Genomic DNA, 12943 nt, shown 5'->3' with positions numbered 1-12943 from the left:
ACTTTGTAGCTGGTTCTGTACTGGGCAGAAAGATTATCCAGAGCACAGTGATTTCCCTACATCTGAGAGCTTGTTTTGTCAGGCATCTGCTTGCCAGATTGGGGATTAGAATAGGTAGACCTAGCAAAGAGGTTTAGAGGCCAAGTTAAAATCGGTTGGTGCAGCAGGGTCTGGAACATTGTTTATGGCAGAAGAAACAGCACAGCTTCGGACACAAGCTTAGTGTGAACTTGGAAGAGGGATGGTGATTGCTGGGATGCAGCTGTTCTTTCCTAAGCTTGGTCTGTTTTATCTCCAACCAATTGTGAAAAAAGAGCAAAGGGGGAAAACTTAAAAATAACAGGTCTGATCTAGTGTCAGACTTCAATTCTCTTTTTTTTTTTTGTCTCACCAAAATACTGTATGTCACTGGATGGGAATTACTCCTCCTCAGGTGTCTATGACCCCATTGTAGCTAGTGGTTGTCATCTTGTATAGGATATGGGTAAACTTTTTCATCAAAATGTGGGTACTTGTAAGGAGTCTTTAACAAATGTTGGTAGTGGACTGGTTTTAAATGTTCAGAAATGTCTTTAGGACAAGGAGGAGAGCAAGTGGTGTGGAGAGGGGATGGAAAGTGATTTTAAAAAGGGATTCTGTACACTGGTTTTACTGTGTCCTGGAGCTACTGCTCTTATTCAGGTGGTCCCCTGAAGAGAAAGGGTGATTTTGATTGAAATTCAAATAGTGTATCACAAGTAATTCTGACGTTTGGACAGTGTATTGGTGATTTAGTATGACAGCTCTTGTGCTCTTATAAACTTGTAGTTGCTTAGTGACTTGTAATTGCTACATGCTTTTGTTGTTAAAATAAACATAACCCTATTCTAAGTTTGCAGCTCTTGACCTCCTCCTGTTCTTATGATATAAATGATACTCATGGTGGGGGTGGGGTTTATGCTGCTTGTTACAAGTAGTTTCTAACAGTTTATCTGGGTATGTGCTTTATGGATAGTTAAGTAATATGAAAATTTTAATCCCTTTTTGCCCCTATGGAACATGCAAAAATAACTGTTCACTGTATCAAGAAGCTTGTAAGCTGAGGCTGGTATCCAAAAGTGGAGGCAACAAATACTTGATTTTGTTAAAATAGAAATGGGTATTCTTCTGAGTGATAACAAGCTGACTCAGAGAAGGAAACAAATGGAGTGTTTAAACTTTTTCACAGACAAAGAGTGACAGGGAATTGGCTTGTGAGATTAGGGTATGCAGGCAGGGGTTCTAGGGTGTAGGCAAGAGTGAGGAGAAAGTGGAGACAAAATTTCAAACAATATCTAATAATTTGGCATAGCAGTCTCGTATGGAAAGGGTATTTAGGTAAGTTCTCTCGATATTTGGAGCTACTTCAGTAGATGCAAAAAAGATAACAAAAATTGTGAGTACTACTGAGATGCATAGTCTTAGATGAATTGTGGCTTGCTTGTTAGAGAGACAAATTATCTTGTGACAGAATCTGGGAGGCAAATGATATTTAGCTTCAGCTGTGGTAGTTTTCTTCTTCAACTAGTGTGTCCCAATATGACAGAGTCGTGACTGGCATCTCTGCTGTTGCTGTTAAATGGTGTTTTCTCTCCTAGGATATGGACGTGGCAGAGGGAGAGGAGCGGGGAGGTTTTCAGCCCAAGGCATGGGGTAAGAAACATGGAGAGCACAGATTTTGGCAAGGATTAGACTCAGTGGCAATTGACAATTGACAATATTAATTGACCCTGTTGCCACCATATATGTTCATATTGCTCAATGTTTGATAAACCAATATGGATACAAATCACAAGTCTTAGATTAAAGGATTTTTTTTGTCTTAAACCTGTACAAACCTAATATGTGTTCACTCAATATATATCAAACTTGGAGAATCAATTTATATTTATTAGTAGCACCCACAAAGTGCCTTAGAAGCTGAAAGTTCTGTGGTGTGTATAGTCTTAAGTTGATTAAAAACTTGTAAGCTCTATATAAAACTAAGAAGCCTTGCAGTTATGAATTTTCTCCTGTTTTCAAGCTTCTGTATTTTAGCTGCTTGAACATACATGGGCACTAAAATAGAATCATAAGAAGTTACTCAGCAGTTCTGAAGTTTATTCTCAGGTTTTGTGGAGTAACTAGCTTTTTAGAAGTATGGCCTACACTACTTTCACTCAGTGTTTGCCATTAATGATGTTTCATGCTGTATCAGTGATGCCATAGTGAATGGAAAGCTTATTTTACTTCTCTGATAATCTTTCTTGTTCATACTTGATAAACTGAAAAGAGGTGGTTTTTCTTTCAAGAATTCTTTTTTACCTTTTAGCTGCATTCTGTGCTTTGGCATTGATGTCAGAGTTGCATTCTGAAATCTACTGATGATCCAATTCCTGTCCTGCGCTGGTCTGATGATCTGAAAGGGCATGATACTGGTTTCCTGCCAGTCAGGCTGAGAAACTGTCAGCTGAGAGAGACTTACTCTTGTACATATAAACTAAGCTTTATAAGACTGGGAGGGCTAGGTATGCTGTTAACTGCTATTTCAGGAATTGTTTGGTTCAGTTTCTCTGAAGTAATTTTCGTTTTTTTTCCAGTCGCCTCACTTTTTTGTCGTCGTCCTTTCTCTTTACTTCCTTTTGATCTGTGCTCATAGAGGAAAACTTTTATTTGAAACCAAAACTATCAAGATAAATTTTGTGGAACTAGAGATGTGAAATCTGATACAACTTCAGCTAAAAGTGATGACTCTTGTGTTTATTAAATGACCCATGTTCTCTTCCATTTCTTAACTTTTAAAACTCTAGGACATTTAACCCTGCAGACTATACGGGGTCTTCTGCTACTGATGGCTCTGGAACAAAGTCAGAGATTTGGGAGACTTGTAAGAATGATGCAGATGATGGAACTGGTAAGATGCTTCAAGAAGTGGAAGGATTGGAATGAAGACCTATAGCAAATTGTCTGTTAGTGTTCAGTTAACTTCTGAAAATTTGAATACATCTCACACAATGCAGATGCAAGTTCATTTTTATAGTTTAACTGCTGCTAGTTTGCAGAGTACCTCGGGTAGCCTGAGTTGGTTATCTCCATTAGAATGAAGGGAACTTGCAATTTTCTTTTTTCAGTACTAGCAATGCCTTGAGAGACAGAAGTTTAAAGAGTTACTGGGGAAACCTTGTATATGAAGAACTCTTTAGCTATCTTAAATACTGCGTAAGAGCTCACTTTATGTAGTTAAGGAGTGTAAGTCGTAGTAAAAAGGATTGGTCCCTGGGCATGGGCAATAGGGTATGAACATCTAAGTAGAAGAAGAGAAACTATTTGCAAGTATGAATCCACTCAGTGACTCTGGGATGGCATTGAAAGCCCCACCGGTACAGCACAGAAATGTAAGAATGCAAGTCTCTGGGATGGAGAAGAGTTTGAAGATCTGCTACCTTTGAAGAGAAATACTACTAACTAAAGCAAGACTAGGCATTTGAATGGAAGCAAGAACAGCCTGCCTGAAGGTAGAAGAACCTGTGTGTTTTTGTATGGTTCAGAGTATGAATTGCACACTCATGGATAAAGGCAGGAGGCAACGTAGTTTGGAAAGGAACTGCTTAACAGTGGTCTTGTGGTGATTCAGAAATTAATAATGGGACCTGCTTGCCTGTGACTGGGAAAAATGGATACCTTGGTGCTTCTCATTTTCTGTGACAGGACATGAAGACAAAAGAAATCCTGTGTTAGGACAGAGAAATTCATGTGTGTACTTGCAAACCACTGATTGCTAGGAGACTTTTAAAAAAAAATCTAGCAAAGGTGTATTCTTCTGATCTCTTCATTGCTGAAGCCTGCTCAGATGATTATTCATCAACCCCTGTGCCAAGTGTGGAAGGAAAAGACTAGTACTGGAGGGCAGGATGTGCCTATTGAGCTGTGCCGAGAGCCACTTTAGATGCAGCTTTCTAAACTTAAGGCAAGCCATTTTGTCTTAACCAGAGAAGACAATAGCAGGCTGAGCGCTGAGTGGAGCTTGTTAGCAGAGGTGTTGTCACTCCTGGTGTCCTCCAGTCCAGTGTGGGTTAGTGGCCCTTAATATATTAATGTTTATTGAAAGGAATTTCTTTTGTCAAATATGCCATCTTCCCAACGAATTACTTTTGACATGACTTAGTGCTATAGCATGAACAGAAAGGCACCTTTCACTCATGTTAGTTTTTCAAATAAGTTTATCAGGTAATGAGTTTAGAAGGACACCTAATGACTTGAAATTCCCCTGGGAGCCCTGATGCTGCTGTTTGCTATAGAGTATCAGAGAACAGAGTATGTTGTCACTGGTATTGCAGAAGAAATAAGAATGCATACAAGAAAGGCCTGAAGAGACTCTGTTGGGGGTAGAAAATTTGGTGGTTGGTTAGTTACTAATGCCTGTAACTGGAAGGCCGTGGCTTACAAATTACTTTAACTCACTTCCCAGTTTGAATGTTTTGTGACTCTCCCTCCTAACTCCAGGTAGTCTTGATGTGCTTCCCTTAATGGCAAGTCCTGTTCTTTGTTGTAGGCTTCTCTTTAGCCTTCAGCTAGGAGCAAGAATAGCTTGTTGTGGGTAAACAGATCATTAAGTGTGCAATTGTGTTGACATAAGAGGGTTGCTGCTGAGCCAACAGAGTGGCAGAAACTCAGAGTGTACTAGTTGATGCGTGGAACTTCCAGTTGCCAAGTATGTTTCTGCTATTAGGCTGAGCACGTGTTGCTAAGAACTGCACTACACTTCAGTAATGCTGCTTAAGGCATGTACCTAAAGTTGGGGAGCGTGATATGGAGAAGGTGGCGTGAGAAGGTGTTTGGGAATTTTTCTTGGCCGCTTTAAAATAATGGTTCCTAGAGGTATGAATGAGTGTCTGTCAGTGTGGAGAGCTTGTGCAAAATAATTTGGTTGATGTAAATTTAAAGTTAATTAGTTAAGGATGAATGTTCTTTTTTTGGTGCTAAGTACCATATTGCTGCTAATCTTAATGTATGTCAAGTGCAGATGAAAAAGGCACCATAAGTGACAAAACAAAAACATCTATATACATGACTATAGAAAGAGTGTTTTATTATGCAGTGTTTGTTATTTAGGTAAACTGTACTAAGTCTCTTAAGTCAAAGAGGTCTCTTTAAAGAGAGTGTACTTCAAAACAGAATGATGTTAGTTTTGTCCAAGGGGCAAGCATTTTTGGCCTTGTTATGGAAAGTGTCTTGAGGGTTCTTAGAGGAGCCTGCAGCTGGATTAGTAGTTTTAAAACAGAAGAGGGAGTGCTGGGAATGAAGATGGAAGCATCAGCAGGTGGTAAGAGTAGCTGACAAGCTTATGTAAGCTGGTTGTGTGCAGTGGAGCTGGTGATTGGGTTTGTTAATCACAAGTACTAGTTTTTAACTGGTGTTAATTTGTTGTTTGGTGTTTTTTTTTTTTTCCTTAATTTACAATGCTGTTACGTTACAAATTGTCCCAGTAATAAGTAAGTTTCCAATATGGAGTTACAAAAGATACGATTGAGGGTAGTGTATATGTATGGAAGTCCATAAAACAATGAAGGCTGTCAGATAAGAGTATGCACAGGGGAAGGACAGGATGGAAATCCCTGCCTTTATTCCTTATTACCCAGTCCCACTTTTCTGCCTTTTTGAATGGAATTTAAAGAAAAAAAGGGGGCACAAAATTATCTCACTAGCTACTTGGAAAATCTCAGTGTCTTTCATCTGCAGCTACATTAAAAACTGGTAACTGGGCAACTGTCTGGACAAATGAAACTTAATTAATTACCAAAACGTTTTCTGTATAAACTCTGACGAGTTTTGAGTATTGACTAAATGTTTCCTCTTTAAGGTCATGAGGGAAGATGATCAACAGTAGCATTTTAAATTGAAAGAAATACACTGTTTCCAAAATGTAATTGTCCCTATAATGCTCTCCAAATGCTGTGGAACCTCTTTTCCTGAACTATTGAGGATGCCAGAGGAATTGCAGTAGCCTAAATGAAAGGTGCTTCTAGATGCATCATCAAGTAGTTCTATAGAGAAGTTAGCTGGTTCTGTAGAGGTAAAATTTATTGTTGTTGATTGAAATACAAAGAGGTTAAAGATCAAGTCGTTAATGGTTTCTAATGCCTAAGTATAATTGTATTCCAAATAATTCAGTATTGGTTTTGCTGCATCATAATTTTTATAGAGGTAATGTGCAGCTGAAAGGCAAAGGGAATGGTCAGGTAGAAAAAACCAAAATGACCAATCCTTATCCAAAAGGGAATAAATTTTAACGATGTAATTAGTATTCTCTGGAGGGGCATCCTGAATGTTCAGTCTCTTACCTTTTTTTTTTTTGTAATGTACAAGGCAATAGGAGATCCTGAGTAAAAATCACAGCAATTTCTAAAAATGAATTTGTGTTGGAGATGGTCACTTTTCAAACTAGGTTACAAAAATGATACTGTAATCTGGTAAGTTACTGATATTCTGACTTTGATAGAATATCTTGCATTTCACAGGAAAACTTCCTTTGTTGTGGAAGTCAGAAGGGACATTTTAAGAAAACACTTAGGTCATTCTAGAATGTGAATATAATCCAGAAGGAAAGTATTACTATATAATTTTGAGATAGACCAAAATAGAATTGCTTAGGGGCTAACATCTACAACTGATTACTTAAATACAAACAAACTAAACAATAACAAAGCCATGCAAAAACAAGCACCAAAATTCCCAACCAAACAAAAACCAAGCAGCATTACAGGGAATGAGAAATAAGGGGAAAATAGCTGAAGACTTGCTAAAAACATAGTGTACTTTAAAATTGCTTTATTTCTTTCTAAAACTGAACTTGTTACACAGGGAAACAGGAAAGAGTCACAGATTGGTTGAATTTACTATTTCAAGAATCCCTGAAAACACAAAGCATAATTTTGGTGGAAAACAGAACTCCTAAACTGTGATGCTTTGCATGGCATGGGGGAAAGCTTGGGGAGAGCATGTATGGAGTTGCACTGCAGCCAAGGTGATACACTTGAGGCAAGATCTGACACAGCATCCTGTTAGTAGGAGGAAGGCATTAAAAAAATAGGTTTAATGCATTTAAAAGCAGTATAATAACTGATGTTGGAAAGGTAAAATCTTAATAAGAAACAATAATAAGCAAAATAAACAGCTTTGGTAAACTAAGAGAAGGGTGAAGGGCTGTCATTTGTATTTAAAAAGAGTGAATGCATTGTACTGTGCTCCTAAATAGGAGCAACAGATGAAGGTTTAAACTGAATGTCAGGAAAATATCCCAGATGTTACTCTGAACAGGTTCAATTTCCCCAGAGGTGGTGGTGTACACTCAAGAGTTGATCTTGATTTGTCTAAGCTATTTTTGTGTTTGATTTAGAACTGTTGTTAGAGTTCTGGTACCAGCACAAGATTTGTCTTCTACAGTGACAGGCCTTTCCATGATTGAGAGATAAAATGGGGGGGAGGGAAAAAAGGGTTTCTTTAAAGAAGAAACATGAGAGGAAGGGATCCTGTTCTGGTTGGGGGAAGGGAAAGAAAATTAGCTGTTTCTCTAAAACCTGCTGCTCATTCATTTTTTCCTTATTTCCAAAATCTGTGTGGAGATGTGTGGATTAATCTAGAAAATTGAGGCATTGTAGTATTTTTGCTGTGCTTGGGTATGACTGTTAAGACGTTTTGCAGCATGTGGAAAACATCTGGTTAGGGGCTGTTTGGTAAAATGTGAGCAATTCTGTGTTGCTTGACAGAGCAGATGTTACTTTGCTCAGGATCTGCCAGATAATTTTGGATTTCGAGGTATAAACTTCATCTCTTCTCCCTACTGTGAGTATGTTTTCATGGTGGGCCTGTTTGTCACACTGGGTTAGTACATCCTTTGACCAAGATGCTGCTTTATGATGGTGCTGTTGTAGTGATAGCGCTAGTATGAACTGGATTTGGTGCTGTCTTCAGGGGGTTTATTTCTGGATGAATGTGTCTCAAAGGGTTTTTCATTTAGTAAAAGGAGATGATTAATATCTCTCCTGCTTTTGTACTTGATCAAAATTGATGCTATCAGGAACTTTGTCTGGTGTTATCTTTTCTGATGGTTGTGTAGTTTTAAGTGAATGCTATGGTTGTTGTTGGGATGACCTTCCCTGTATTTTATGCTGGTGTGCAAGGCCTTCAGCCCATTTATTGCTGTTGCATGTCTGTGCTTGCTGTTCCCTGTAGAAAGGATCAGGTTTTCACACCTATTGGATGGTTTTTTTTTGCCGTGGGTTAGTTGTTTGGGCGGTGTTGGATTGGTTGATGGGTTGGACGCGATGATCTTGAAGGTCTCTTCCAACCTGGTTTATTCTATGTATTCTATGTATTCTATGTTTCCTGTAGTTTTCCCATTGTTGCACGCTGTGGAGTGCAAACTGTGCTCTGATGTTCACCAGGTAAACCCTGCTACAACAATACAGGAAGAAGTGTTTTGCAGCTACAGTGGAATCTTCCTGACTCTTCTGCTGCCATTCGTGAATTGTACATATATTAAAATTGCTCTGTCAGGGGAAGGTATTTTGGTTCTTCTGCCCTGAAAGAGGTTAGAAATGAGCCTCCAGAGGCATAGCTTGGTTCTGGAATTTGAATATGTTTAAAGTAGGATTATGGATGTTTGATTATGTGTTTTGGTTGTGTCTTGTTCAGGCATGAAACTGTGAGAATCAATGGGAGGATCAAGTAACCTCTTGCTGTTGTTGGGGACTATAGTGGAGGTATCCACAAAATAAACAGCAACAACCAGCTGAAAACTGTGGATTGATTGCAATTACTCTGCAGTCCTTCTGACACAATAAAATTACAGGCTAAGATGTCAGTTGGGAATTTCCTGCTGCACAACCAGTTAAGCAATCTAGAGAGAGATAAACCAAAAAGTGCGCTCACTCGGGAAAATCTCCCTGTGGGTATCCTAAAATACATACACTTAGCTGAACTGTCAGGTGAGGACTCCTCAGACAATGTCCCACTCTAACAGGAGAGGCTGCTTGCTGTGTGGAGAATCCCCTCTCCATAGCAGGACTCCATATATAGGGTGCACTGTGGCCAAGTTCTTAATTAGTTGGAGGGCTGAGTCCTCGATGCACACCAAAGCAACGCTGGAACTTCTGGGCTCAGAGGTACCAGTTAATGGGATCTTTGTCAGCTCCCAGCAAGCCTCGGCCCTTGGTCTGGAAAACTGTTAGGACTTGTGTTTACAAGGCAGTTACACCTGCCGCAGGGACATAAGAGGAGCTTCTTCCAGTGTCTGGGATTAATCACTGATTGCAGATACACATTTGTGCAGATTGTCTGGTACCACAGGGGATAAGAAATCCCTGAAATCAGAAATTAAATAGGGGGCAGGGAGAGAAACTTTTACATCTGTAGACCAATTCTCTAGTGCTTCCCATGTTCCAAATGACCATGTCCTTGTTTTGTGTTCCACTAGTAATGAAAATAAGATTGCTTGTAAAGCAGAGGGGTTAATGCACAACCTTGTGCTTTTAGCCTGTAACTGTTTTCTTTCCTTTCCCAAATTACAACAGGTGCATGGAAAAATTCAGTAGAGGAATGGACAGCGGAGGATTGGAACGAAGATGTAAGTGTACCTTGTTGGATAGACTGATTATTTACCTTTTTCAGAGTTTCTGTGTTGTCTTCAAAAACTTAGCTGTTTGCATGCAATAATTTGTATGGTGTTTCTTGCTGTAATGCGTGTTTATATATATTTACATAAGCTTATTTTTAAAGTGAAGTTGAATCAAGAAATATTAATTTACTTTGAGTGGACAATATATAGATGATAGAATTTTGAGGTGTATCCCAAGCTAAATATTAGTGAATTTTAGTTCTCCACTGTTCAATGGTGAAGGATATTAAAAGCGTATTTCCCCCTGCTGTGTAGGGATTTAAAGCCATATTATCACAAAACTTACATAATCAAGTGCTGAAGCTTACAATGTACTTTGGACTCCTCATTTCATATTTATTTTGAAATCTGCATGGTGGTTCTACTTCATAATCATTAAAACAGGGAGCTTGTAGTATGCTGAAGTTAGCAGTTAATTGCATGTTGAGTTTAGGAAAAATGTTGAGTTGCTGGAATGTGTCCAGAGAAGGGCAACAAAGCTGGGGAGGGGTTTGGAGCACAGCCCTGTGAGGAGAGGCTGAGGGAGCTGGAGTTGCTTAGCCTGGAGAAGAGGAGGCTCAGGGGAGACCTTCTTGCTGTTTACAGCTACGTGAAGGGAGGTTGTAGCCAGGTGGGGGTTGGTCTCTTCTCCCAGGCAACTAGCACCAGAACAAGAGGACACAGTCTCAAGCTGCACCAGGGGACATTTAGGCTGGATGTTAGGAAGAAGTTCTTCATAGAAAGAGTGATTGGCCATTGGAATGGGTTGCCCAGGGAGGTGGTGGAGTCACCATCACTGGAGGTCTTTAGGAAGAGACTGGATGAGGCACTTGGTGCCGTGGTTCAGTTGATTAGATAGTGTTGGATGATGGGTTGGAATTGATGATCTCAAAGGTCTTTTCCAACCTGGTCGGTGCTATTTGATGCTATTTAGTTTTGTTCTCATGCTGTCTCAGGCAAGAGATGTCTTATTTACAAAGTATTTGACATGATCACATGACAATTGCATTTGTGATTTTAAGTTTTCAGTCACTGTATTAAAGCTTTGCAGTTAAGAAAACAAAACAAACAAGAACCATGGAAAACAAAACTAACTTCTAAGAAGTTTTTAATATTTTCTAGAAATATCCATTGTTTTCAGTTTATTTTTAGAAGAGTAAGGTATTATCTGGGAGGTCATCCAGTTTTTCTCCTCTTCTTGGGTAGCACACCAGTGTTATCCCTAGAAATGTGTGAATGTTTCTTCTAACAGATAAAAATACTTTCTTCTTACCTAATGAAAGGGCTGTGTCTGTTGAGAAAAGTGAAGGAAAATCTTGAAATTTCTAGGTTTCCTAGGTCAGTTAAATTTCAGTAACTGGCATCAGAAGCTGACATTTTTAAACTTGTCCTCTGTTGCTACAGGATACATTAGAGGAGGAGTAAGTGAAAATTTCTGGTCTTGCTTCTTAACCCTATTTGATGCTGGCACAGTACAGGAAGAGTGCTGAGTGATGCTGACTAGGGATAAAAGATTTAGTTTCTTCTGGGGAATTTGCACATGATTATGCAAGTAAATCTTTTGCAGGAGGACCTTTGTGGAACATGGGCCTGTCTAGGAGGACTATAAAGGACTCTAGTCTTGGGCTAGTTGCTGTCTAGTGTCTTTATCAATGATGTTAAGAATAAAAGAAGAATAAAATTGCTGCTAAACAACATATGTGAGAAATAACAGTATTGGAATGGTAATTAAACTTGTCATGCAGAGAAGTCTAGGTCTCTGCTACACGTGACCTTGTCAAATGACAAATGCTTTAATATAGCCAAGTGTACTAGGAACACAGGGACACTTCCAAACCCAGGGACTTTCTGTGGAAAGCAGCAAATGAAAATTTTTCAGGATTTTAGTGGGTGATGAAGAAAGAAAGGCTCAGCGTGACCTCCTGAAGGGCTGATGCAGTGACAGAAAACCCCCTCAATCTGTGGTAGTCATCTTGCCTGTAGGCAATCTTTGCCATCTCTTAATGATTCTTGATTTATATTTCTGTATGTAGACTTTCCTGAACTTGATTCTGAAGTACTGCAACCAATTATTCACTGCTTTTACAAAACAATAATTGTGGAAAATTGCTGAAAAACTTTTCCAGATAGAAGAGATCCTTGAGAGTGGTATTTCTAGTTTACTGAATCTGAAAAGATCACTTTATTAGCATATAGTGAGCTGTTGTTTTTAGTCTAGCAGATGAAGGCATAATATGAACTCATGGCTGGAAAATGGAGCTATGCATTAAATGTATAATAAACAATTCTAGCATAATGACTCATGATTACAACAGTCAAGAAAGCTCATGTATTTGCTGTCTGCAGATAAAGATCAAGTGTTTTTTTTTTATTGTAGGAGATTTTTTGATTAAATGTGCTGTTTTCTAGTTGAATAAAAATTACAAGCAGGTGAATGGAATTTAATGTTGTTTGGCCTGAGATGGATTAGATTTTTGTGGTCTAATAGTCCTGCCGGGTATTCATCTCCACTAGTGAGTATTCAGCAATATTCAGCAATTTTAGTAAATTGCCAGCACACTTTAAAACAGAATGGAAACTACTTTCAGTGAAAGTAAATACATTTTGTTAGATACTCAGCACACTGGACAATAACGGACCATACAAATGTTGAGGTACTGTAGATGGCTCTGGGGTTTTGTGTTACAGTTGTGATCTACTTCTACCAAGTAATAAAAATAAAGCTTGACTCTGGAAAATACCAGTGGGGAGAAATAGAATACATAAGAATTGCTGACAAATGGGTGAAGGCAGAGATTTTTCTATAAAATATTGGTAGTCATAATTTTTATTTAAAACAGTACTTTGGAGGAGGTGCAGGCATTTTGGTTTCTTAGAATCATAAACTGGCTTGAGTAACAAGGGACCTCAAAGATCATCTGCTTTCAATCCCCCTGCTGTGGGCAGGGACACCTCCCACTAGACCAGTTTGCTGAAAGCCTCATCCAGCCTGGCTTAAACACTTCAAAGAATGAGGCATCCACAGCTTCTCTGGGCAACCCATTCCAGTTTCTCACCACACTCAGAGTAAAGAACTTTTTCTGAATGTCCAATCTAAATTTGCCCTTCTGTATTTTAAAACCATTGCCCCTTGTCTTGTCACCACATGCCATTATAAAAACATCTCTCTCCAGCTTTCCTGTAGGACTTTTTCAGGTCCTAGAAGGCTGCTATAAGATCTCTTGGAGCTTAAACTGGCCTCTGCTGTGAAGGACAACAGAAAGTCCTTCTATAAATATATTAACAGCAAGA

At 39.0% G+C, this 12943-nt stretch overlaps 1 protein-coding gene across 1 annotated transcript in view; it reads left to right on the top strand.

Moving 5' to 3' along the window:
• The window catches only part of UBAP2 (ubiquitin associated protein 2), a 135238-nt gene that overhangs the window by 55784 nt on the left and 66511 nt on the right, over positions 1 to 12943 (top strand). Inside the window, exons 7-9 of the mRNA XM_054178655.1 lie at positions 1617 to 1671; positions 2808 to 2911; positions 9570 to 9622. Of these exons, the coding sequence (XP_054034630.1) occupies positions 1617 to 1671; positions 2808 to 2911; positions 9570 to 9622 (212 nt within the window). The remainder of the gene's footprint in view (positions 1 to 1616; positions 1672 to 2807; positions 2912 to 9569; positions 9623 to 12943) is intronic.

The sequence above is a fragment of the Dryobates pubescens genome, chromosome Z (assembly GCF_014839835.1).
Source record: "Dryobates pubescens isolate bDryPub1 chromosome Z, bDryPub1.pri, whole genome shotgun sequence".
NCBI lineage: Eukaryota > Metazoa > Chordata > Aves > Piciformes > Picidae > Dryobates > Dryobates pubescens.
This window is presented reverse-complemented; position numbering and strand designations above follow the sequence as displayed.